The sequence below is a fragment of the Leopardus geoffroyi genome, chromosome B4 (assembly GCF_018350155.1).
Source record: "Leopardus geoffroyi isolate Oge1 chromosome B4, O.geoffroyi_Oge1_pat1.0, whole genome shotgun sequence".
Classification (NCBI taxonomy): Eukaryota; Metazoa; Chordata; class Mammalia; order Carnivora; family Felidae; genus Leopardus; species Leopardus geoffroyi.
Window position 1 is genome coordinate 112325514 of NC_059341.1, and position 27690 is coordinate 112353203.

The 27690-nt window shown below is 37.4% G+C and overlaps 1 protein-coding gene across 4 annotated transcripts in view; it reads right to left on the reverse strand.

The window, feature by feature from the left end:
- The window catches only part of ATP2B1 (ATPase plasma membrane Ca2+ transporting 1), a 132098-nt gene that overhangs the window by 13961 nt on the left and 90447 nt on the right, over nucleotides 1-27690 (reverse strand). For 3 of the 4 annotated variants that reach the window (XM_045465175.1, XM_045465176.1, XM_045465177.1), the window contains exons 7-18: nucleotides 26026-26064; nucleotides 25079-25240; nucleotides 23047-23261; nucleotides 20335-20577; nucleotides 18754-18995; nucleotides 15948-16185; nucleotides 11130-11309; nucleotides 10372-10459; nucleotides 9656-9762; nucleotides 2680-2871; nucleotides 2186-2399; nucleotides 1534-1745 (exon numbers count right to left, since the gene is read on the reverse strand). In XM_045465175.1, coding sequence (XP_045321131.1) covers nucleotides 1534-1745; nucleotides 2186-2399; nucleotides 2680-2871; nucleotides 9656-9762; nucleotides 10372-10459; nucleotides 11130-11309; nucleotides 15948-16185; nucleotides 18754-18995; nucleotides 20335-20577; nucleotides 23047-23261; nucleotides 25079-25240; nucleotides 26026-26064 — 2132 coding nt within the window. The remainder of the gene's footprint in view (nucleotides 1-1533; nucleotides 1746-2185; nucleotides 2400-2679; nucleotides 2872-9655; nucleotides 9763-10371; nucleotides 10460-11129; nucleotides 11310-15947; nucleotides 16186-18753; nucleotides 18996-20334; nucleotides 20578-23046; nucleotides 23262-25078; nucleotides 25241-26025; nucleotides 26065-27690) is intronic. The other variant, XM_045465178.1, reaches the window with a different exon arrangement.

The window sequence follows — 27690 nt, forward strand, 5'->3', positions numbered from 1 at the left end:
GCACTGTTTGCACAGCGTTACCACTGCAGCTGCTACTACATGCAAAAAGAAAAAAAAACACAGAAACCTCCAGCAACATATAAAAAACTCTCAGTTGAAATACAGTGCGATTAATGAAACTTGTTAATTTACATTCTGACACATGGTCCTTATCTCACTGTGGACCTGTAATAAATGGACCAGTAGCTGGTCCACGGACCACACTTTGAACAGTACTGGCTTATTTATAAGGTATTGAAGAATGATATCTCACATTAACTGTTTTGGGTCTATCAATCTTTGCTGGGAACCAAATTACCAGATTTGCCTGATAGGCAGTTAAATTTTTTGCAACTCCCACATATTACAAAGATAACCTCAATTTTATAGCAAGTAAAAGCTACAACTTTAGCATGTCATGAACAATGATTTTTTAACAAACATAAACAAAATACTTCCAGAAAATACTTGATAAATAAGCAACATTTCTCCTAAAGTTTATGGAAATTGAAAGCTAAAACAGAAACAATTAAGTCTGGGGTTTTGGTACCTAGAGTACACAAGCTATGGCTGAATAAACTGTTTAAAATTCTTCAATCGTCATTTCAAAACAAGCACTATCACTGCCTGGTTCCTTTGTTGAAAAAGCTCACTATTTAATTTTAAATCTTGTTTGACAGTACAGGTAACCCATGAACAACACAGGTTTAAACTCTGTGGGTCCACTTATACATGGATCTTTTTCAGTAAACACAGTACAGTACTGTAAACGTATTTTCTCCTTATGATTTCTTAGCAACACTTTTTCAACATTTTTTCTCTACCTTACATTATTGTAAGAACACCATATTTAGTATTTATATAACATTCAAAACTATGTGTTAATTGACTAAGTTATTGGTAAGGCTTCTGGTCAATAGTAAGCTATTAGTAGTTGAGTGCTGGGAGAGTTCAAAAGTTATATTCAGATTTTCAACTGTGCAGGGGTGAGCTGGGGTGAGGAAAGGGTGTGGGCTGGTGCCCCTATCCCGTGTTGTTCAAGGGCCAAATGAAAAACTGGCATGTACCAACTCAGAGAGCAGCATTCAGAATCACATGAATTTTAGAATATTCATTTCAGATATTATTATTATTTAATAACAGACTCAACTGTAGACAAAGGATTACTATCAACTGTGGGACGCAATTAAGTGATCCCTGTAGCTAGACTAGAAACTGGTTAACTAAGATTTATCTTAAGTAACATTAAAATTATAATAGTTTGATCATGATATAGAATGAAGAATCAGTATCAGATTAAGTAAAAAGTATCACAACCACAGAATTGGTAGTGCAATTAAAATAGTATTAGCTTAATATGATCTTCAGGATTTCAGGATAGAAATGATCATATTTTCACTGGAGGTATGATATTTAAAACTTTTTTTAGGTGTCATTAAGGCAATACATAGAAGCCCCACACATGTAGCAGTCAAGTAACTTCTGGAACAAGCTACCTGTTTAGTATCTCCTACATAATAATCAAATGTGAAACTATCTTTTCCAATTACCCACCTGTACCACAAAAGTGCCTAAAACAATTGTGCAGAAGATGGCATTATTAAAGATTCCTTCGAATACATTTCTTTCACCATGAATTTTCCGGGCATTTATTTCGTTGAAAAGTTGCATCAGCACAAAGGTATTAAAAACAATAGTATAATGTTCGGAAGGAGGAGCATGCAAAGGAGCATTTCTTCCACTATCAATATCAAAAAACTTTTCTCCTGAAAGAATGAAAAATTACGATTTTGTAATTATCATACAAAATAATTTAACATTTCAAGAAAAGTATGCAGTAATAAATCCTAGCCAGACCTTTATTTGATCTCCAATGACAGCACAGGAAAAGTTGGAAGGAACCTGGGGTTATCTAATACAACTCTCTTGTTTTATAGACGAGGACATGGAACCCCCCAAATTATGATATCGAAGTTAGTGGCAGAACCAGGACAAGAAACGAGGATTCTTTTTACTTCCTCCCACTATCTATTGTAGTGCCTTCCTAATAAGCATCATCCACTGACAAAGAGGAGAAAGTAAAGATAAATGGGGGTCAGAAACAGAACAACTTCTGTTCTTGAAGAAGTTGTAACATTAAAACATCTGGGATTACATTAGCTTGGAATAAAAACAACCAAAGCTTTATCAGGCATTGAATTCTTACCAGCAAATAAGAGTGTAAAGACTACTACAAGTTGATAGAATGCATGACCCAAAATATTCTTCATCATCGTGCGTGAGATGAGAGGCTTATTTCTACCATAAGGCTTCCGGAGCAAGAGAGACTCAGTGGGGGGTTCAGTCGCCAGAGCCAGGGAAGCGAGCGTATCCATTATGAGGTTCACCCACAGCATCTGTACAGCCTTAAGTGGTGAATCCTAGAAAAGACAGGTTTCCTAATAGACATTCATAACTATTCAGGGACTCAGAAATTCTCAGGAAGCCTTTTGTATTTAAGAACTTACAGAACAGAACAGGATTACATTTTTATATTAATTAACCTACAATATTAAGGTTCAGTTTATTCAACTATTTAAGTACTTTAATGCAGCAGATTATACACACAGTTTTGCTTTAAAACAACCATGTTTAATAAAAAACCAGTTTTAATAAACCAGTTTAATAAACCAGTTTTAATAAAAAAAACTGTGAACCTACTTGAGTAATACAGGCGCCCGTGAAAGCAACAATCACTGCTACTACATTAACTGTGAGCTGGAACTGAAGAAATTTGGAGATGCTGTCATAGACATTTCGTCCCCACATAACTGCCTTAACAATGCTCGTAAAGTTGTCATCTGTGAGAATAATATCAGATGCTTCTTTAGCTACGTCAGTTCCAGCGATACCCTATTAAAAAAAATTCTGTGAATTAGACTCAATGTTTAAGGTATAACCTTTAAATATCCGAAAGGGTAGTAAATAACAAAAATTGTTACCTCCATACTTAGTAACTAAGGACTTAAATTTACTGTAAAAGAAGGTAATATACTTATTCTGAGATACCTGTCAGGAAGATATTCCATCTAAAGCAAAAATCAAAGAATAAGATACTGCATGAAACATAAGTACAAACCAAATTATTTCTAATGAAAACCTAGTGTTGTAATTGAGATATGCTGTAAGTATAAAATATGCATTGGTTCTGAAGACTTAATACAAAAAAGAGAAAAGAAAGCTCAACAGCTCACTAATTATTTTTTTATTGGTTACACTTTTAAGGGATATTTTGGATTCACTGGTTTAAATAAAATAATTATTAAAAGTTAAAAAGGAGAAAAGAAAGTTCAAACTTGGCTTAAAAACAATGAGGAATGAACACAGGCATCACCCAAGTTCCTCCCAACAGTCACACAAAAAGATACATTCAACAATAACAACTCACAACAACATTAGTGAGAAAGGAGACAGTGCAAAGAAATCCTAAAAGGCTAGAAAGGAGATAACCAAACTGTAAGCTGGCAGACCCTAGAGAACGGAATCCTAAGCCAAGAGTAGGGAAAGCAGAAAATTAACTCTCTTTGCACTACAGAACGCTCCTATACAAGGCCCAGTACTTGGCAGCACCAGGTAGCACTGGAAGGAGGGGTGAAGGTACGAATGAAAAGAGAAGGATTTCTTGTAAGTCGATCAAAGACACTGAAGAAGTACCAAGAAGGTCCAAACTAAGAACCACGTCCGTCAAGAGTAGAATGGGATGCATTAATAAACTGTGGATTAATCAAAACAACACAGATGAATCTCATAAGCATAATGATGGATCAAGAATACTGGACTCACGGGGCACCCGGGTAGATCAGCCAGTTGTTTAAATGTCTGACTTTGGCTCAGATCATGATCTCGCGGTTCACAGGTTCAAGCTGGACTCAAAATAACACGTACACAATTTTCTTATGTTCAAAGTTCGGTAACAGGCAAAAGTAATCTTCAGACTACTAGTTATCTTTGCAGAGAAACAGGGCAACGATTAGAAGACGGTGTGACTGACACACCTATGGGAATAGGTAATAATCTATTTCTCGCCTTGCATAGTAGAACAGGTCTGTTCATTTGTGATAATCCATTCAGTTGTACATTTATTTATATATTTTTTTAATTTTTAAAGTTTATTTATTTCGAGAGAGAGAGAATGAGTGGGGGGTGGGCAGAGACAGAGGGGGACAGAGGATCCAAAGCCAGTTCTGTGCTGACAGCAGAGCCGGATGTGGGGCTCGAACTCATGAACTGTGAGACCATGACCTGAGCTGAAATTGGACACTTAACCAACTGAACCACCCAGGCGCCCCTCAGTTGTGCATTTATGACTTAGGCACTTTTCCGTATGTGTGTTACACGTTAATAATAAAATTAAAAGAAAAGGCACCTAGATCCTCAAGGCCTCTTCCCAAGTCCATGCAACCAAGTGACAATTTGGTGAGCCCTCTGACCTGGACGAAGACTGCCTGCTAATTTATCAGAGAGGGTATGACAAAGAAGGTCCAGACTGAAGGGTACCAAGCACTGCTGAATATAGGGGTGCTACCCTGAAAAAAAAAAAAAGAGGCTAAGAGTAACTCTGTTTATTGAGTGCTGAGACCACGACCCTTTTTTCTCTACTTGTTGCCCAGTACTGTACCAGTATTAAGGTACAGATTTGACAATTATTTTCTGAGAAATCTTAAGAGAAAAGACCTAAAAATACAATTCAATGTACCCTAAGGAAGTGAAATGGCCAAGCCAGAACACTTTACTGAGAGGCTTCTGTTTGACAAATTCCACCTACAGGTCCAAGGCTTTCCAGCTTTCCACTGGTAGACACTCAGAGACAACCGAGAATCACCTGACATCTGAGGAAAGACTAATCTGAAAGAGACTAAACCAAAAGGCAAACGGACACACAGACTCTGCAGAGACAAACATTTATTTTAAAAAATTAATCCTTAGAAAGGTACATCAGTGAAACATGAATAGGATGCTAAAACAAGAACAAACACTTAGAGATCCAAAAACAACTCTTGGAAATTACAATATATGATCACAGAAATGAAAAAAACAAAAACAAAAACAAACCCAAAACTAAAACAAAACAGAAACTGAGGAAATATCCCTGAAAATAAAGCAAGATGACAAAGGTATGGTAAATACGAAAAAAGGAGACCAGATAGTAAGTCCAAGCAGTTCAAGAACTGGGAAGGATGTAGCACTTTTACGGGCTCACCAGGCACAGGGTGGGAAGGAGGGTGGGTATTCCAAAAGAACAAACAGTGGCGATGAAATGACTATTACAAAAAAATTTCACAAAATTGAAGAAAATGAGTTTATTTCATAACAGACAGTCGTTCCATGACAAAAAATCATTACATTTCAGGAGACTGGAAACTAAGACGTATATACTTCCAGAAAGGAAAACAAAAAAAGAAAACAACACAAGAGGTTCAAAATTCAAAATGGTTCGTAACAATAGAGGAATGAATTCAAAATTCTGAGTGGAAAAAATGATTTTCAAACTAGACCTTTATACCAAGTCAGATTAAGAATCAAGAGTGAGGAAAGGGTGGAGACTTCAGTCATAAAAGTTATAAAAGAGTTTACCTCTCCTGAATTGTTTTTTGTCAGGAAGTTATTGGAGAAGACGGCATTACTATATGAGGGAGTACACCAAAACAGATGATGACATCGAGTCCAGGAAATACAAGAGCCGACATGAGAGAGGAAAAGGAAATCCTCAGGTATGGAGAAAACAAGACAGCTGGGTCGCAGGCCTAGCCAACAGTCCACATTGAAGCATGTCAGAAGGTCTGGGAGAGGAGGCTCTAAGAAGGTAAAAATGTAAAAGTGCCAGATGATTCTGACGTAAAGAAAGGAGAATTTGATGATGAATTAGTGTTGGAGTACACAGAAAAGCAAGAGTGAACAAATGAAAAAAAAAAGATTTAAAAAGAAAGTCAATGAAAAAGATAATTTATAGGGAATACAAAAAGTTGTGCAAGCAAGTAAGACTTATCAGTAGGCCACACGGCTCAGCTTGGATCAGCATTTACAATCACAATGCTGATCAATATGCTGATCTATCTGAAATCATGCTCTAACTCTGGGGGAAGAGTGATAGGATAGGTAGTGTGCATGTATGCAGTTATGGAAGTGACCGTGGTGCGTGCCTGGTGAGCCCATAAAAGTGCTACATCTGCACCTTCCTTAGCGAAAAGTCAACAGCCAGTGCTTAAGAAAACAAAAAAGCACCATCATGTCATTTAGATATGTGGACACAAACAACTAAGAGAAACAAACAGCTAAGCTAGTCGGTTTCCTTTCATCAAAAAAAATGAGCTGGAATAATACTTATCACTGGGGACCTAAGTAGTAAATCTTATGAAGTGATCTTTTTAAATGCATATATTGTTTGATAAATAAGCTTTTCTCAAAAATATTCAAGCGGAAACAATCTTAATTTAAAATTTGAGTCTCTAGCTTCTAATTGGAATATTTGACTTGGAACGTGAACCGTATCTAAAACATCCGAGCCCTATAGGTTTCCCTGTTTCTCGGCACCTCCGTCTTGTACAAATGCAAACCTTACCATACCCTTGTTCAGAATCCTTCAAACTTTAAAGAGTAATTTTGAGATGTTAATTTGTGTCCAAATAAAAATGAGTTCCATAGTCGAGTAAGTTTGGGAAACTTCCATCAGAAAAAGTTAAACAGCTTTTTTGTGAGCTTCTCTGAGCCGTGCACCACCCTGTGTTGTGAGTCTCCAAGCTTCCTTTACTCCGCTGGAAGTCTGCTCGGGAAAGGGCTGGTCTACCGGATGAAAGAACGAACTCTCTTTTCTCAGCATTTAAGGCCCTCTTCGGGTCCCCAATCAGCCTGGCCTCATAGTCCATTACCTCCCAAGAGCACACACCCTCTTCTAGTCAAGTTAAACTTCCTGCAGCCCCACTGAGGGTCTCTGGGCTGTACTTCCGCACCTCCTCTTCTCTCTCCCTCAACTCCAATTGGCGCTTCTTTCAGAAACCCTTTCCCAGTCGCTCCAGGCAGAGTCTTCCTCCTTGCAGCACTCGGCGTGTTGTGTCTGGGCCTTCACTTGGTGCCACCATGCTCTGATTATTTATTTCTCTGCCTGCTGAACCTTCAGGAGGCAACTACTACTCATCTCTAATGTTTCTGGACCAGAATACTGAAAATGGCTTCTTAGTGTTTGGAGAATAAACAAACAAATCCTTTATCAATCCAAAGTTTAAAAAGGCAGGATCTTAATTACCTTAGGGAAGATTTTACTGCCAAAGATGTATTTGGTTATAGAAATACATCATGGTACTCAGACTCTGAGGACAGAAATATCGGTATGTTATGGTAAAGTGAATTTTGGTAAGAATAATGTAATATAATAAAATAATATAATCATATTTTAAATGTACCACAGAGGCTTGCAATCTTAAGGAATCTATGGGGCATGGCTAAATAGAGGAAAAAGTCAGACTTCTTTGCAAGCTAATAATGTACTTTTTTTTTTTTTTAAGTACATATTGTATTTATTTTTGAGAAACAAAGAAAGATAGAGCACTAGAGCACAAACAGGGGAGGCGCAAAGAGAGAATGAGACAAAGAATCCGAAGCAAGCTCCAGGCTCTGAGCTGTTAGCACAGAGCCTGGCGTGGGGCTCCAACTACAAACCATGAGATCATGGCCTGAGCTGAAGTCGGACGCTTAACCGACTGAGTCACCCAGGTGCCCCGCAAGCTAATAATGTACTTAGAGTCCTTTTGTAAATGTCACTTTAATGTTGAAATTTTTTTTTTAATGTTGAATTTTCTAAATATCAGTATGTATAGTGTGTGTGTGTATATATACATTATATATACATATATAAATATGCATACATACACATATATATACATATATATGTATATAGATATACATACATATATATGTACATATATAGAGAGACAGAGAGAGACAGAGAGGGAGAATACACAGATAGTATTCTAAAATGGCTATTTCTGCCTGCAAAGTAAGAGACAAATTTGAAAAGGACTAATCAATAGTCATTTCTTGCAGGTATCTATTAAAAACTCAAGCCAAATAATTTTGTCTTTCAGTTTTAAAATATAAGATTGAAAAACTGAATAAATACACAAAGTAAACTTAAGCTTGACTGAACAAAAGTGCTTTCAAGTTCAAGTCATTCTTCCTCTGTCTTTTTAAAATAGATTTAGATGTCTGATGTGCTAACTTAAAAAGAATAAGTGGTACAATGGGCCTAAAACCTTCCGGGCTTAAACAAAGCAGCCACTGTACTGTTCTATCTGTAATACTATATTTACCTGTATGTTTTGAAACCTCTTAGCATCTGCCTTAAACACTGAAGTTTTGGGAAGAAAGCTTTTTAGTTTTTAAAATGCACGGCAAAAGCCTTCCTGGCTGGCTGTCCAGATGAAAGTAACAGTCAGAGTCCTGGTAAATGCTCAAGAGCAGCAGAGTGTGATCCCATGTTCCTAAAGTGAACAATGATCCTATCTGCCCACAGCCAAAGGAAAGGCACTTCAATATTCCTTCTCCCTTCATCTACCTTTCACAAGTCTTCAGAAGTTCAGACAAACTTGCTGCCAACCCTACTGAGTTTGGAACAGGGTAGGGTGGGGCTGTTGGGGTTCACAGCTTTCGGCTGAGAGCACTTCACCCACAGAATTTCCTCTTTCCATCTCTCTCATGCCAGTTGAAAGGCTGTCACCATGGTGATGGTTCTGCTAAACCCCTATTTTAGCAGCAAAATATCAGGGGGACGAATTACACAAATAAACATTGGTACACATATATAATCTTGTATCTGAAACATGTAGGGCCAGACTATACTTCACGATTCAAGTCTCCCATATTTTAGAAAGATGATGAGGCACATAATTCCCATCACAAATCCCCCTGGAGGGGGCAAGTGCCCCCCAAAAACTTTAATACCTATACAATGGCTATGAAGGTTCATAGGAAGAAATTGATTCAAAGATATGAAAAACCTACTATCAATCATTAAACATTTATGTAGTACATATATTTCATGATAGCAATTTTATAGTAAATACTTAATCAGTACACTATCAGTATTATGGCTAGAGTAAAAGAAAATAATAATGAAATGCTGAGATTTTCTAGCACTTTAAATAATCAAATCTAAATCCAAGACTTGTGGGGGAGGGAAGTACATTTTTTCCAATTGAAAGAGGATTATAGCTATTATATATGAAATGATGATTCAGTGACTCTTTAACAGACATTTTCAGTTGAGTGGAAGATTCTCAAATCATATTTTTAACTTAGACACACACACACACATACACACACACACGCACACTCCCTCTCTCATCTGTTCAAAGCCTGTCTCTCAAGAGGATTGCTGAAAGGTTCAGATCAGATGACAGATACATATATACATTTTGCAGAGTATAAGGTAAATGCATGATGTTATAAGTGTTCAAGAGTCACCTTCTAGCCAGATTTCACTGAATCAAATAAATGTAGTTACAAACTACTCAGACTTATATATCAATTTAGAGACATACTTTGACTCAAATCTTGAGGTACAGAGTTTAGTATCAATAGCAATTTAGTAAGAAACAACTCAGCCAGTAAATTATATCTGAATCTTAAACAGGTAAGTTCCTACCATTGCAAATCCAACATCGGCTTTCTTTAGTGCTGGGCCATCATTTGTACCATCACCAGTTACAGCTACAACCTGGCGTTGTTCTGAGACAGTGCTGTCAATTATACCTGAAACAAAAGTAGTATTTTTGCTGTAAAAACATCCCCTTTAATTAATAAGATGATTCTGCAGAGTACCCTGACCAGCCAGTTTTACAGACCTGAAGTTAAAAAGAAACAAACACACATAGAGAAATGAAAACTGCTGAGACGCTGGGCAAGGACCAAGTCCAGAAACTAAGGTTACATTAGGAGCAATATCCTGTTTTACTGAAGATAAACACAATTAACCAAAGGTGTGAATAGGAAATATATTCATAGGGTGCCTGGTGGCTCAGTGGGTTAAGTGTCTAACTTCGGCTCAGGTCATGATCTCCTGGTTCGTGAGTTCAAGCCTCACATCAGGCTATGTGCTGACAGTTCAGAGCCTGGAGTCTGCTTTGGATTGTGTCTCCCTCTCTCTCTGTTCCTCCCTCAATCATGCTCTATTTCTCTCTCTCAAAAATAAACAAACATTAAAAGAAATAAAAAAATAAAAAGGAAATGTATTTAGACTTTATTGGAAAAGACAACATCCTAGAGTCAATAAATCTATTATTCAGTATCTATTACTATTTTCAGAAGGAGAACACATTTCTGTTATTAAGAAATTGTGAAATAACTGTAAAACCTACTCACCTTTAACCAGTGTATGTTTGTCAGTAGGAGATGATCTTGCAAGTACTCGAAGCTTTGGCCAAATCTTGTCTATCCTCTCTTGCTCAATCTATAAATGTTTATGACAGTTAAAATGCACCCAAACCTAGTTTTATAATTCCCCAATTAGCAACCTGGCATATGTATCAGCAGTTCTCAAAAGTATGGTTAACAGACCAGAACCATCAGCAACTCCGGGGAACTTGTCAGAAATGCAAATTTTTGAACAAGGCACCAAGCCTATCATCTTATCAAATAACAACTCTGGGTTGGGGCCTAGCAGTCAAGGTTTTTAAAAAACTCTCCAGGTCACTGCGATGCATACTCAAGGTTGAGAACCACTACTGTATATGATCAAAATTAGAAAATCTTCCTACTGTCTATGAAAATGAAAACTCCTTAGCACAGTATAAAAAGCTCAGAAGAGTTTGAGGTGCCCTAAAATATGCTCCGTTATCAACCTTTTCAAATTCCTCCTCCCACATTCACTTACACATACACTTCTGAAATTGTCCTAGACTGAAAAAAAGAAGTGCTCTTTTTTGTCCCTTTAGGACAAATCTCCAGATCATGAAATCCTAAAATTTTAGTGTTTTTGTGCTTCAGGTGCAGGCTGCATTTATTCATGGTGATACCTAACACATGGTGCATGTTCAGTATGTTATTTGTTGAATGAAATTCCTAATGTATGAAAAATTTATCAACATAAAAAAAACCAAAAAACAAAAAACAATCCTTACCTCTCCTTTTTCATTTCGTATTCTTCTGTTGAAATCTTTACCTTCTAAGCATAGAAAATCTTCCCCAGGATGTAAAATACCACATTTGGTAGCAATAGCCCGAGCGGTATTAATATTATCACCAGTGACCATCCGCACAGTAATTCCAGCCCTCTGACACTTCCTTATTGCTTCTGGTACCTGGTTTACACAGAAAAAAAATCATATTATGAAAGAAAATTAATATTTCCGGGGGGGGGGGAACCCACTGCATAATGCATTACTGCATCATCCCACAGATAATGAAAATTTAAATTTCATCTCAATATATTCAGTATTTCTTCAATTGTTCCCAATAATCTCTTCTTTCCTCTTCTACTGCCACAGTCCTAGTTCAGGCTTCATTTTCAGTTGTGATTCTATTTTATGTTTGCATTATTTATCTACCAAAGCCTTCTTAAAATGCTCCCCCTCCCCAACCATTATGCAGTTCTTTTCTGGTTGGCTTTCTACCTTTCTGGGTTTACTGCCCAGACCACACCACAGTAAAATGCTGATGTATTCTTGAGAGTATAGTATGGGTGGCTCACTTCCCGCCCCCTGCTCCCCCCACTCCTTATCTTCTAAGGATGACTTTACCTACTCTTGTAACTTCAACTGTCATGTATGTGCTAATAACTTTCAAATTTACATTTTTCTCCCACCTCATTGTGAGTGCTGGGTTCATAATTCCATCACAGAAGTGGACATTGGAATTGGGTGTCCAAAAAGGGGACGATGTTTCTTAAACCTATGTATCTAACAGAAATCTAAGGGCCATCATCATGACGTCTTCCATCTCCTTTATCCTATCCATCTTTAAAGGACAGGGAATCTTGTGGATTCTACCTCAAACCTTCCCTGCACCTTGTTCCCTCTACCCGGTATCCTTGTCTACATTTGTTCCTCCTGTAAAACATCTGATAGACTTGACAGAATTATTCTTCTAATAGATTTTCTTAAAATTATGTGACGATTCCTCTACTATTATACTACAAACCACAAAGTTCTTAGTATAATAAAGTATCACACTTGAGCCTCAGAATAGTTTTCTAGTTTATCTACAATTCTCCTCTACTACACAACTTGATGGATAAATAATCTATATGTTGTTTCTGTGTCTCTGCTTCTAGCAATTCCTTTTGCCTACAAAATCCTTCCCTACTCTTCTCTAACAGGAAATCCATACTGATCCCTCTAGAGCAGAGGATGCAGATGCAAATGCAAATGCCTACAGAGCCATGTGGGTAACATAAATGAGGAAAACACTCTGACAGTTACAAACCCCAAACTAATGCCTCATGAGAGAGAGATTCCGCTCCAGCCTGTTTTCACTGTGGTGGAGTAAGCATCTAATATTGATAGAACCTACAACCTCAAGAGAAAACAGAAACCTAGATTTGTGTATGCTCTCTCAATACATAACTCTTTAAACACACACACACACACACACACACACACACACACACACACACACACACGGTCCAAGGAAAATTTGACTGAAGGCTAAATTTGGTCTGCAGGCTGACAGTTTATGATTTCTTTTATAAATACAGTTTAAACGTAATGTCTCTGGAAGCAGCTTTCATGGCCTATCTACACAAAATTGTGTCTTTGTATAGTGCATACCTCTATCTACACAAAATTGTGTCTTTGTATAGTGCATACCTCTATTTAAAAAAGAAATCAAAATTTGATTTCGAAAACATTGGTTTGCTGTATAAATGTAATATATATTTGGATATCTTATTGGAGATAAAAAAAATAACTCAAGATTGTCTACCCAAGAACTCACTGATTGGGTGCTATCCCAAGATCATTTGAAATAGGGAGACAATGAATAAGAGGAAGAAGCTGCTCTCAGGTTAAAAAGATGTGGCAAATAATATTTAACAAGGACAAACTAACATTTATTGATGGCCCACTAACCACACCAAATACTTCCACTCAAAGCTGACAAACTACCTCCACTTTTAGAGATAGGAAACTGAAGAGAAGCCAATTACCACGTTCAAGAACCTATGCAAATGCAATAAAGCTGGATTTATTCTAGATACCTAATTTATCAAAATTCTCTATATCAGAAATGCACAGTCCAGAATACCCACCAAGAGAAAGCTGTTGTATATCACGTTGTCTCACTTTAGTCTGAAAGTACCCATCTCATTTGGTGATACTAAAAAAATTAAGTGCCACTTACATGTTTAAAAAAAGATGAAACTCTCCCATCAACCTCAATGCCAGGAGCATGATAAAAGCCATATATTTTCCAAAGGACAAAAGTTGTAGACACCTGATTTAATACTACATTTAGGTAAGATTTAAGGCGTAAATCCATGTATAAAACTTTGGTTTCCCTTTGACCAAAGGTTGGGAAACATTACCCACCTGTATATTTCATAAGCATTTGAAACTCTAAAACCCCAAATGGAATTTACCTTGATCTCTATATAGGCTGTTTCTGATTCTCTTATTCCACCGGTAGTACCATCACCCAGTTATGCAAGCAGACTGTCCTCTATAGGGCATCTAATTGTAGAGCTATACTTTCCCCAGGAGATCTCTGGGAACCCCTCATGTGGATATCCCAGCCTAGGCCACTTTCAGGCTACTAGGTCCAAATGCCCACATGACATACATTTGGATGTTTCAGACACCTCAACAATGTCAAAAACAGTATATCCCAACCCAACAGATTCATTCCTATTGGTTCTACCTCCATTTACTTTGAAATCATCCTTTTCTTTTCATCTGCCCTGCCACACTATATGAAGTGCTAAGCATGACCATCTCTTGCCTGCGATCACTGCAATAATCTTCCGGCTTCCCTGCTTCACCTCCTCTTTTTCTTACACAGTACCCAAGATAGTCTCTTAACAACACAAATCATGTCACTTCCCAGCCTGAATTACTTCCCACTGAGTTTCAGAATACAATTCAGAACCCTTATTGTCTTTATAAGACCAAAGATAATCCTACCTGCCCCTTCTTGTTCATACTTCTGGCCATACTGGCCTCCTTTCTATCTTTGAAATGGCTAAGACTTTCTCACCATCAGGCCTCTCTGTATTTTTGGTTCCATTTGCCTGGAATATTCTTCTCACAACTATTAAAATGGCGGGCTCACTTTCAGCCATCAGATCTCAATACAAATGTCTTATCTTCAGACATTCTTAACGTGGTCTCTCTCAGTTACCTATTTCATCACCCTGTGCCTATCCCTTGTAGCTCTTTTCACACTTGTAATTGTCTTATCTGATATCACCCTCCCAACTACCCCCACATGCCAGTCAGAATATAAAGCCTTTGAGGGTGGGGACCAAGCCTTATTCCTCACAGTATGTATTTTCTCTTGGCATACTAAGTACCTATTATTTTGTCTATTTGGCCTCCTTACTTCTCTAGAATATAAACTTCATGACAATTTTGTTTACTGCAGTATTTCTAGTTCCTAAAGAAGTACTTGGTTCTACACATTGGGTGCTGCTGACAGTGAGGAGCCTGCTTGGGATTCTCTCTCTCCCCCTCGTTCTCTGCCCTTCCCCTGCTCATGTTTTCTCTCTCTCTCTCTCCCCCCCCGCCCCACCCTTCTCAAAATAAATAAACTTTAAAAAAAGCAACATTTTCAATATTAAAGAATATATATATATGGCATAGTGGTCTTTTTAAGAACATGTGTTTTAGACAAAGCCAAAATTTGAACATATTAGTTCTATGGTCTAGAGCTAACCTCTACACACCTTGACTTTTTTTCATCTGTCAAATTAGAGTAATAATTAATAGAGGTGAACATGAAATAATACATGTAAAGCAGGTGGCATAGTATCTGGCACACAGTAAGAATTCAATAAAAAGATGCTATTGCTTTAGACAAAGTTGGGGCTCATGTTGTTTACGTGTTTGCTCATTCCCACCCAAGAGTGACTTCTTTGAGGCCACAGAACAAATCTCAAAAATCTTTATGTCTATAGTACCCTAGCATAATGACTGGCACACAGCAGTTGCTCAATAAACTTTAAAATAAAAAGAAGAGAAACAAAGTCTAGAGATGCATGCTGTCCAGTATGGTAACAAGATGTTTCCATTCAAATTAAATAAAGCTTAAAAATTCTGTTTTTCAGTTGTACTAGCCATACTTCAAAAACTCGTAAGTCCCATGTGGTGAGTGGCTACTGTGTTGAACAACATCTAGAAAACTTCTATCATCACAAGAAAGTTCTATTGAGCAGTGGTGGTCTACAAACTATGAAAGCACATAATTTAATGCATCTATTATTCAACATAAATATGATTGGAAAAACCTACTGAGTTCAAGGTACTGTGTTAGGTTATGGTGCTTTCAGTACATAAGATCCTCAAGGGAAGCGGTCTAATTAAAAACTGTACATGGGGGTGGGGGGCGGCGCCTGGGTGGCTCAGTCGGTTAAGCATCTGACTCTTGATTTCAGCTCAGGTCATGATCTTGTGGTGTGTAAGGTCAAGCCCCGCATCGGGCACTGTGCTGTCAGCAGAGGGATCATCTGCTTGGGACCCTCTCTCTCCCTTTCTCTCTCTGCCCATCCCTGCCATCTCTCTCTCTCTCTCTCTCACTCAAAATAAATAAACTTAAAAAGAAAAAAACTATACATAGGTAGCATATGCATCACAAGCACTATATTTTCTTCACCTTTTGGACTGACACAGAAAAAAAAATTAAATCACAAACACCAAGAAGGTTACTAGAAAAGTGGCTGTAGTCAGTGCCTAGATGCCCTGGGGTTGAGAGATTCTGCACATGCAGAGCACGGAACGGTTCACCACCTCGGGTCTCACAGGGTCTTCAATCCCCACAACAGCAATGCACGTAAGGCCGGTGACAATATCATTTTCATTATCCCACTCGGGTTCTGGTTCTCCTGCTGGGAAATCTCTGAACGCAAGACATATGGTTCTCAAGCCTTCTGAAGCCATCGGTTCAATCACTGTTTTTACAATATCATCACGGTCCCTTGGTCTGAACACTTTTGCCTCACCATTAGCACTCAAGATTTTGAAACACCTAAAAGGAAATGTTGAATCCAAACATCAATAATTAACAAAAATAATGGTTAATGCCACTTAAGTGAATGGGAAGGGCTAGAAATCATGGGATCTGACAACTGGAATTTAGAGAAATTATGTATGCTGCATTTCTACAGACTTAAATTACATTCACTTTTCACCCTCCCCTTTACAAAAACAGTTCTAAATTTTTATGGTTCTCATTTGATAGTTCTCCACTTTATCAGTTACTCTAGATATTCTCTAAACCTTCTCTTTTGGAAATGCAAGGCTTTTACATTTTTGCAAAGAACCCCTAGTGGCAGAAGAGAATACACGATACACCTGTCCATTCTGGTACAGAATGAGGCATTAACTTTAACAAAAAAATTCACAAATATTCTTCTTTTAAAGTAAAAAGCCAAGTTCAATCAACCCCTTACCTGAGATGTTGTTTCATCACCTATATTGTTTTAACCATGAAAGAAAAAAAATAACTTGTTGTTAAAATAAGCATTCTATTGGAAGGAGAGAGATAATGCCAAAATAGTTTCAATTTCAGTGACACTAACTACAAACTTTTAATTATGTAGTAAATAAAGGTCACACTATGTACTTCCCTATTTAAAGTTTATTTTTCATGACTCCTTTCTCTGCTCCTCTCCCTTGGTAATGCGACCTCCTCCTGTTCTAGGCAGGTGACTGTCAAATCCACATCTTCTGTTTTGATGGTTTTCCAAAGCTCTCCATCACTGCTCGGGAACTCCATTCAGATGCTGTACCAACACCTAAATCTACTGCATGCAAGTCTAAACGCTGCCTTTTCAATATTAACATCAACGTCAGCCCAGTAATTTCAATGTAAATCTTAAATCTCACCTGAACACTTCCTTTTTCCTCGCCACTTATATATGATCAGCTCCTGAGTCTCCTCTGTTTGTCCTTGTAACAGTCTCCTGAATGGTACCTCCTAAATGGTGCCTCTTCTTTCTGTTCCCCCTGTTACTGCCTTCTTCAGGCTCTTACTTTGAGCTACAGCTACTGTAATAGCTTTTTAATTAATATGTCTCCAGTCCATCCTTTCTTTCCCCCCCAACCCACCTTACTCCCTGATGATGGAAAACATACTCCAGTTACATCATCTGGCCCACTTCCTTTTTACTGCTCAGCCTAAGGTGTAAGAGTCCCATGACAAAATGTAAATATCACTGTAGGACTAGTTACTGTATACTTATTATCTATCAGACTCCTAGCTAGATGGTTTACATGCATCATTTTATGTCACCGTTGCAGAGTTGGTGGTCAAAAAGCCTGACCGGTTTTGATTCAAAAACCTCCCTGTACCACCTGTCTGGTATTCAGCAAGCCATGGATGAGACAGATTTCTAAACTTTCATACTGAAATCAGATAACCAAGCGTACAGTTAAGGGAAGAAAGCTCTACGTGGCGTGTGTGTCACAAAACCCATTATTACCCAGCTGAACTGTGCACCTAGATACCTCCCCAATACGGCCAGCATATTCCCACCTCCTTCCCTTTGATGCGGCTTCCTTTCCCTTCGTGCTCTTACTTTATGCCAAAACCTTTCTAAAGTGCCACATGTTTGGAATAAAAGACTCTTAAAGTTAATCCTACTTCTGAGATTTCTTAAAAAAATAACAAAGTGTCACATCCTTCTTAAGAGTATGAACTCATCCTAAAACTGTACCTATCTGTCATATGCTGCCTTTTCAGTGATTTATTTACAGATCTGTCTCTTAAACTTGTTAGAGTACAATCTGTCAAGTATTCATTAAGGTTAATGCTAGATTATAATCTACACATAAGCAAATTAAAAGTAAAAATTTTTTAAATGTTATAATTTCAAATGAGCTTTAATTTTCCAAAGCTGCTTTTAAATTGGTTTTAAATTCTCTACTTCTCTCTGGAATAAAGGAAACCAAAATAATTTCAACACCTGTAATAACATATAAACGCCAGAGAAATTATACATAAATGTGTAATGTCAAAACTAAAACTACTGCTCTGTAAAAGGACAATAAAAAAGAAAGATAATGATTCAAAATGACAGGAGATATTTAAATATGACAATGCAGCAGCATAAATACGAAACCTGATTGGAGAATTCTCAAGATCTACTAGTTTTAATACTTTGCTGTTCTAAAAACTAATCTATAATTCATCCATCACATTTTTCGAGTTCACTATCTACAATGCTGCGTTGAAGATGTAAACTTGAGTTTTTCTTCCCAGGAGGCTTTTATTTTTCATGATCCTCTATAACCACGGAATCAACATGTCTAAAAACAAAGAGCAAGGTTTACTTTATAAAGTCCACCAGATTGAAAGTAATGGGCAGAGTTTCCCTATAGAAAAATACTATGAAATAAAAGAAGCTGAAGTATGAAAATGGCAGAACACCATGGGCAAGTATCTAGATACCGTTAAAATATACTGGAAAGCTCTGAGGTCCTATCAAATGCCTGATGTTCACAAAAAAATGAAACAGCAACAATAGCAACATAGTAGGTATTCCATAAAGCAACTATAGTGAGCAATTTATTCATCTAAGCATTTTACTCTTACTTTTTCAGAATTATCTCAGATGCACCCTTGCTGAATATTCGATAACTTCCATCTGAATTTTTCAGGACAGTACTCATGGACTTCCTAACAGAATTGAAGGTGTAGACTTTGTACAGTGCTTCTTCTGGGATTTCATTTCTAACATCCTGATAATCTCGTTTTAAATCCAAAAGAAGTCCCAACAAGGCACATTCAGTTTTATTACCAACATGACGAGGTAATCCACCCTCTTTCTCTGGTGGCTATAAGAGAAAAAGGTTTAGAAGCTAGTATCATCTTGTTTCTCTATGACAGTTTAATTTATAATGTAAAATAGAATGCGACATTCTAAAACAAAATTATATAGGAAACTTCTAATAGCAGCATTTCAAAGAGGGACACAAAAAGGTACAGTAGAAAGGATCTCTGGGGCAAGAATGACATGAATTCCAATCTCAGCCCTGCCAGTTACTAGCTATGTGAATTTTTGGCAAGTTACCCCACTGCTGTGGTCCTTGGCTTCAGCATCTGGAAAACAGGTGCACTTATGACCCAAGAATTAAGTGAGATAAGGCATGTAAAGCTTACAGTTGGTTCTTGACACATAGTGGGATTTCATAAATTTTAATTCCTTTCCTTTTCTCTTCCTGTTTTCATGGAACATTTACATTAACTCAAAATTCGGTCTACTTTACAAGTCTTTTAACTTAAAATAAAAGTAATGCATTAAAATAGAGCACTGTTGCCTTAAACATACATAAAAGCTTTACTTCTTCATAGTATCTTCCCAAATACCACCTTATATAATTGTCACTGCACTAATAAGGGCAGATGTGATAGTCTTTACTTAACAATTGAAGAAAGTGAAGCTCGGACTTTTAGCTAGTAAAAGGCAAAGCTAGATCCAGAACCAAGATCCCATAACTTTTCAGTCCAATAATCTAATTCATGCATATCTTCACTAGACAACTTGCAATATCAATTTTGTTCATGGTCTTCCTCCATAAATCAATAGAACACATACCAACTCAAGCAATTTCATACTTCATGTTGTAAATAAGACTTTTAACTTGCAAAGTTAAAAATATTTTATTTTAAGGCAGCACAAAGTCTAGAATTACTTTACTGAGTTAGTTTCAAAAGGTCTAAGGATGACCTCAGGGGTAGGATCTACTGAGAAAGCAAAGAGAGCATATGGCAAGCATATATAAAAACATACTCAGTTGAAATCTGGCTTCAAAATTTTCTCTAGAAAATTCTACAGTAAGATAATCTGGACTTTCACAAAATAGGCTTAGTAAGAATTTAAAATTAATAACTTGCTCTGGTTATAAGTCTTGACAGTTTCTAAACATAGGACATTCAAAACATAGGAGGAAAATACAAGTAAATAGAAGATATAAGTCCATCAACAGATCTTACTCATAATACAAATTGTATCAAAGAAACTTATATTAACTGAACACATGACTTTTAAAAACATAACATAATTCAGTTCTTCAACTTATATATAATAAGGGTAGGTCTGAAGAGCTACATATAGTCTAATCATTACACATTTAAAAATTAATTTTCATATATAAATTATTAAAGAAACCTTACCAATATTTTTGATGTATAAGCACAATTCACAGAAATCCCTGTTACAAGATAGGACAAAATATTTGGTGGAATAGCTTCTGGTTCAGGAATCTTTTTATAATGTTTTTCATTTATGTAAGCTTGAACAACTGTCATCCTGTTCATTGTCAATGTCCCTGTTTTATCTGAACAAATAGCTGTAGCGTTTCCCATGGTTTCACAAGCATCCAGATGCCTTACTAAGTTATTGTCTTTCATCATTTTCTATGGTGACAAAAAAGAACAAAAACAAAAACCTAGTTAAGCTACATACAAAACTAATCACCTCATTACACAAAATTGTAAAATGCTTTAAAATAAGAACAAAAACTCCCAGCTACATACAAATACACAGTATAAAGCACCAACTGGAAGAATTTTAGTATATTTGACCTATTCAAATAAAGTTAAAGAGCATACCAGTTTTCTGTGGTTTCAATCTTTTTTTTTTTTTTTTTACCACTATATAACATAATCTGGTAAATGAATACAGATACCTGTACTCATATGCAAATCATGTTGACTATATGCCCCCAACAGCCTCTGTAAGTGTCTTCACATTATAAGAGCATTGACAATTTGTATTCCCAAGTACAAAGGTACTTACAACCTTGTAAAAAGTATATTACATTTAAGGATTAAGTCTCCTTACAAAGTGGAAAACAAATCACCAAGGAAAAAGTAGCTTTATCAGTTAAAATACAGAGCCTGTGGGCACGCAGTTGTCTCATTTTTTTTTTTTTTCCCTTCTTTTGACTCTGATAGATTGACATAACAGATCAAAACCAGAGTGGGTCTTTTTTATCCTTTCCATATACTAGACACCTGGTATTCTCATCTTAGGATAATCTCCTCCTCTAATTTACACGAACAAAAACACACACTTTCTAAACAACCAAGAGTTTTCACAGTAGCCCCAAAAGGCATTCGAATTAAAATGCTTGATATTTCATTCTCAAAAATGAAGAATGGGTTAAAAACCACACAGAGCTGTTTTACCAAGTATGTCCTGTGACTGCTAACATGCTAGATACTGCAAGAACTGTTTCCTGGAAGAAATAAAAATGGGGAAGACAAAAGGTGTACCCTCTGAAATTACGATTTGCATTAATATTGATGCAAATGTTAATACTAAAAAAACTAAGTTCTACAGTGAAAAAAAGTTGTTTCACTTTGCAAAGTACTAACAAAGCATCCATAAATACGACACATCTCCGTGAAAAAGAGCAGTAATTGGTAACATTTGGGCTAAACTGTTAATAAAAGCCTAAAGAACAGTAGTTACAATGCTCTTACTCATTTTCTATTAAAGAAATGTAAATTCTGCCTACATCTTTTGATCAACTGAAAAATTAATGTTATTGGTGACTATCAAAATGAGCTGACAGTACTGATAAAATCATCTAAAACTTATTTACCCCAATTATTTCAAAATATCAAAAAACAGGACAAATAGATGATTACACTTCATCACCCTGAAAACGTTTACTATTTTATTTTTGAAACGGAAGATGGTAAATGGCTGAAAAGAAAATAAACCCAAACAGTAAGCAAAATATTCTTATCCTAATAGGCTTATTGCAAAGCATGCTGGAATACTGAAGATCAGAGCGCTAAAGCTGAAACCGTTTCTTCTGTTGCTCATCACCATCACTACTGCTTAAGGAGAAGAGCTAATTAACATCAGAAAATTGACAACAGAAGCATTCTTCCATTAAGTATAATTTTACCTGCAAAGTCATTTTGAAAGATCAAAATTATCCAAACTAAACCTTTCTAAAAATCCAATCCACCATTTCCATTTAAGATATAAAACTAATAACAATAAATTAATAATTGTCAACCAGATGATGACTTTAGTAAACAGTAGTTGGCAAAGGTGTCAAAGCTCAGGTTTAGAATTCTACCTGGAAAACAAGAATCGAGCTTCCAGAGGTGCCACCAGGAGACACCTGAATAAAGTAAGAGCAGATGCTCCACGGGAAGAACGACTGGGCCCTGAAGTATGTGACAAACTACAGGGGGGCTGGTGACGCTGGACCAGAGGGACAGAGGTACAAGATGAGCACCGAGGGGTCAGCAGGGCCACACTGCCTGGGGCCTGCAGGCCACGGTGAGCTTGGATTTTTCTAAGTGTGACGAGAAGCCACTGGAGTTTTACGCAAGGAAATAACACAGGTGGATTATATTTTAAAAGGAGTCTGCCTACTGTGTGGAAGCTCGGCTGTGTTGTGATGAGGGCAGAAGAGTGGAAACAAGGAGGCCTTAGAAGCTTGGACTTGGAGAGAAGCCTCTTGGCTCTTGTCCCACAGGTGAATGACAAACACTTGAATTTTACAGATGGGAAAAAGAAGGCAATGTGACTTGCAACATAACTATCATACAGTGAAAATTAAACTAGAACTTTGCCTAGCAGGGCTGCACTGGGTGTCGTGTCCAGGCTGCCCTGGGAGGAAATACAGAAGTCTTGATGAACAGAGACCTTCACCTTGGGGAGTGGGGGGTGGGAAAGGGAGAGGGGGGTGGGGGAGGGGCGCGAGGGGAGGAGGAAACCTGTGACAACATTTCTAAAGGAAACTAAATTTATGGAAAGCTCCTACTTTCAGAACCAGGAAAAAGAGTAACCAGATGTGAATTTTCTCCACCAACTAAGGCTTTAAACTTAGTAAGTGTACTTAGCTCTTTTCTGCTTACCTTGACAGAATAAGCCAGGGAGATGGTGACTGCAAGTGGAAGGCCTTCCGGCACGGCGACCACTAAAACTGTAACTCCAATAATGAAGAACTTCACAAAATATTGTATATAAATTGGCGTGCACTCGGCAAGCCATGGTCTCTTCTGAACCCAGAACGTATCAATTACAAAATATAACACTAGAATGATAACTGTGATGGCAGACATCAACAAACCTTTCAGAATATAAAAAAAAAAAAAAAAAAAGAAAGAAAAGAAAAGAAAAGAAAAGAGAAGAAAAGAAAAGAAAAGAAAAAAGAAAAGAAAAGTTGTGATTATTTCAGTAGTCCAGACACTACCCATTGCCAATTACATATTAGCCACTGGAAGAATTACCATGGGTTAGATAATACTTACTTTAAGTTCTTTGATAAACTGTTACCTTTTTGTTTTGTTTTTTTTTATACCTAACTCATCATTCAGCATTGTCAGATTTAATTTCTGCTTCCAAGTCTAGCCCTGTCCCCGGGAGAACTGGTAGAAAAGCATTTATGATTCTTTCCTAGACTTAATTGTATCTTCAGCCTTCTACTAAAGCTAAGACAAAATAACAGGCAATGACAAGGAAACACCAAAAGCTTAGAATAAGCGGGCAGTTTACATGTTGCCAACTGCTTAATGCTGAAAGAGAAGCTGGTAAAAGTCTGATCAATGGGGAGACTTGGAATTAAACATTCAACCTTATTTTTTATTAAAAAAATACATTCTCTGAATTATTTTTTTCATCTATCCTTAGTGCTTCATTAAGTTAAAAAACCAAGAGTTAATCATGTTTTACAAACCATTTCCCTATTTTGTGGACTATTTAGCCTTTTACAAATGAATATTAAAAGATAAGACAAATCCACATATCTGCATCTGATAATCCAACCCAGTGTCTGCTACCTATATCACCACCATCTAAAATCCACCCTTTTCCCCAACATGGAGTCAGTATTACCATACGGCTATATGTTACAGAAAGCAAATATTTGCTATTGGAAAACAAACTTATTGAGAACAGAAGCAAAAACCTCACTTTTTCCGACATACTCCTAAGAAGCAGAATTATAGAATTTAAGTGATTTTAATATATGCTGATTTATCCACATGTGATCTTTCATACAGATGATACTGTTGGAGGGCATGCTCTGTTTTTAGCTAAAAGCTCTGCTTCCGCTTTTTCTCCCTCTAAAGAGTGTAACAGGTGTTTTCTAGGGGTGCCTGGGTGGCTCAGTCAGTTATACATCCAACTTCAGCTCAGGTCATGATCTCACAGCTTGTGGGTTCGAGCCCCGCGTTGGGCTCTGTGCTGACAGCTCACAGCCTGGAGCCTGCTTTGGATTCTGTGTCTCCCTCTCTCTCTGTACCTTCCACCGCTCACACTCTGTCTCTCTCTTCCTCTCAAAAATAAACATTAAAAAAATTAAAAAAATAAAATCGTAACAGGTGTTTTCTAGTGAAGATAGTAATTTATTAAATTTCAGCTTCAGCAGGATGGTGCTCCAACTAATCCATTCAATTTAACTAAGCTGTAAGTTTTAGAAAAATATATACCTAATTTTTTTTCATAGTCAGTAAAAAGATGAGAAAATGGGTGGTGAAATTTCTTTTTATTAAAATGTAGCTGGGTACCTGTACTGAGTATCTTAACAGCCCTCTCTCTATTGCTTCCAGAAATCCTGAGAAATTCAGAGATGAGAGCATGGGCTTCTGAATAAACTGGGCAGACTCGGGTACTAATCCTAACCCGACCACTTATTAGCTGGTTGACAGAGGACACCTCCTTCCACGTGAGATGGGGTAAGAGCCCCCCAAGCTGCCATGATATTGCGAGGATCTGCAAGAACTCAAAAGACCTGGTATATTGCAGATAAAAGTGAAAATACTTTTTAGCTCCCCTTCTACTCGCAAAAGCAATGATTTGTAGCCTTAAGTGGGTCAAAAGACGATTTTCAAGCATAAAGCCAGTATATTTTAAAAGCAAAACACCATATTTTCTTGTTTATCATACCTGCTTTGCCAATCTGAACAGCCAGCTTTGTAAGCTTCCCTTGTAAGACAGATTTTTCCTTTTTTGGTAAATTTGCTTTCTTTTTGTCTTTTTCATCACCATCTCCACCTTCTTCACTCTTCAAAGGCTGCATTTCCATGGCTGCACCATCCTGGGCTTTTGCTACATTTAAGAGCAAATATAACCTCACTACATTTTAAAGGCACCCATAACTACTAATATTTTGAAACAATTTTGAAACAAATCAGTTTCATATAGGAGCTAGAAAAGATTTAAACATTCAGCTTTGTGTATGCAGGGTTGTATGTCTTACTTTCTCTGGCATACAGACAAATGTACGCCAGAGAAAATAAGACAATAGTGACACTAGGTTGCGAATCTTCATACCAGACTTGAGAATGTTGTGCCGGTAACAGGGATGAGGCATAAGAAGAAACACAGTCCTTAAACCGAGAACTAAACACCAAATCGTTTCTCTTCCCCTGTGTTGTGTTTGATAAGACTTATCCCAAACACTATAAAACCTGCCCACGTGTGACCATAAAGGAGAATGCTATGTATAACCACACAGATAGAGAAATGTACGTGTGTTTACGAATCTAAATAAATGCAAAAAACCATTTAAGTTGTATACTTTGTTTCTTACAGTTTTCCTGGCAATAATATAGTAACCAATGCTAAAATACTTGACGTGCTTAAGCTGAGAGTTACCTCACATCTGGATTTTTCTAAGTTTACTACCACAACTCACAGTTAAAATCTTATTACCATTGTAAAGGCAGCATGACTAAGGCACTGGCAGGAAGAGGCGTTAATAACCCAAGTTAACATAAACTGATTGCCCTTGCTACCCGTCTCCTACTTTTGGATAAATACAGTCCACGGTAGATACATTTTTGGATACAATGAAAACAAGCTAACTGTACTTTTAATCCTTGTGAACTCACCTTTGTTGCGATTCTCAATAGCTCCATCTTGTTTCTTATCTGTAGGAACAAAATGGGAATTAAAGCTTTCCAAAAGAAATAAAGGCAGCCATGCTAAATTATGCGAAGGCAGTTCACATCTGTGTAACGAACTGTTACACCACGGTGTGTGCTGGTACAGATTAGAAAGCATTTGGCCTGTAATGACCCGCTGGGTCAACCACTCCCCAGACTCAACCGGAAGGTTGAGTCCCAATACATTTTGGGGCAACTATTCTTGTTTGGATTCTCTGTAAGACTTTACTCCTTTATATGCTCTAATGAACCCAGAAATAGTACAAGAGGTTTCAAACTAAACACACATATAATTCTCAGAAAGTAGAAAACAGCAGGGGTAGAGGGGGAGGGAGCAATGCCATCAAGACAACAGGCACACGAGAGAGCTGTGAGGAAGAGGACAGCAAACACCAGGTATACAAGACAGAGGAGATGCAAGTAAGTAAACCCGGAATGTGCATGTAAAGAATAGGCCAGTGAGGCCACCAGTGACGGGGATTCCCCAAGTTAGCTTAAATTTGTACAGAACAGAAAGATGATGATGTCTGCAGCAAGAAAATCATCAAGAAGGGAATGAGTCTACTGTTCGGAGCAGGCAGTGGAATACTGAAAATGGCAAAGAGGAGGCAGAGCCATTCGGCTAATTTTTCTTCCAACTTTTCTATCTAGAAGAGTGATCTTGAAACTGGGAAACGTGGAACAAACAGAAAGGAACAGATGCTCAAGATAGATGAGGAGACAGTAAGAGAATATCTAGCTACTTTCAACGAGCTCTGAATCTGGAGAGATACCAGACGGCTACATTCCAGACTAGGAAGGAAACACAGACAGATTACCCTGAACTGCTTTTGAGTAACGGCCAAAGCCGTCAAGGGAATGGAAGAAGGGCTGAGGTCCACAGATAGAAAAATGTCCTGTTCTGTGAAGAAAACAAATGAGTAACACAAATGAAGAAAACAAAAGAATAAAAAATGATACACAATGAGTTAGATGTTCATTCCTGGGAATATTTTTGATTGGATTAACAAAAAAACAGAGGTAAAAGATCTCAGAAAAAATAGCGTTTATTGGAAAAGACACTGTGGGGTGAATTAAACAAAGTCATGGTACAAACTTCCCTTCCTTTTCAAACAGGGTCCACTGACCTCAGACTCCTATAAATTAGGATGCAGCACAGTGTATGGTTAAGAGCACAGACTCTTGAGCCAAATAAGCAGGTCTGATCTGCCACTTACTAGATCTTTGACCTGGAGTAAGTACTTAACCTCTTTAAGCCTCAGGTTACTCATCAATAAAAAGAATAATGTCTTTCTGTCATATGGCTGGGAGTATTAAGGAGATAATGCACATAGCATTCAGTAAATGGCAACATTTAAGCTGCCTTCCACTCTACCTTAAACCTAGGGAGGTACAGCGAGGGCTGCCATGAGGACTGGGGACAGGAGAACTTACGAGGAGGGTCTTGTTACATTCATTTGCAGTCACGACTTTTCAGATACACTTTTTTTTGAACTAAAAATTTCAAAACTGAAGACAAAACCCAAAGAACAAAACATCCAAATATCAAAAACATGGTTTTAGTTACAGCAAGCCAAGGTTTTAGCAAGGTTTTTATTTTAGAAGAACTCA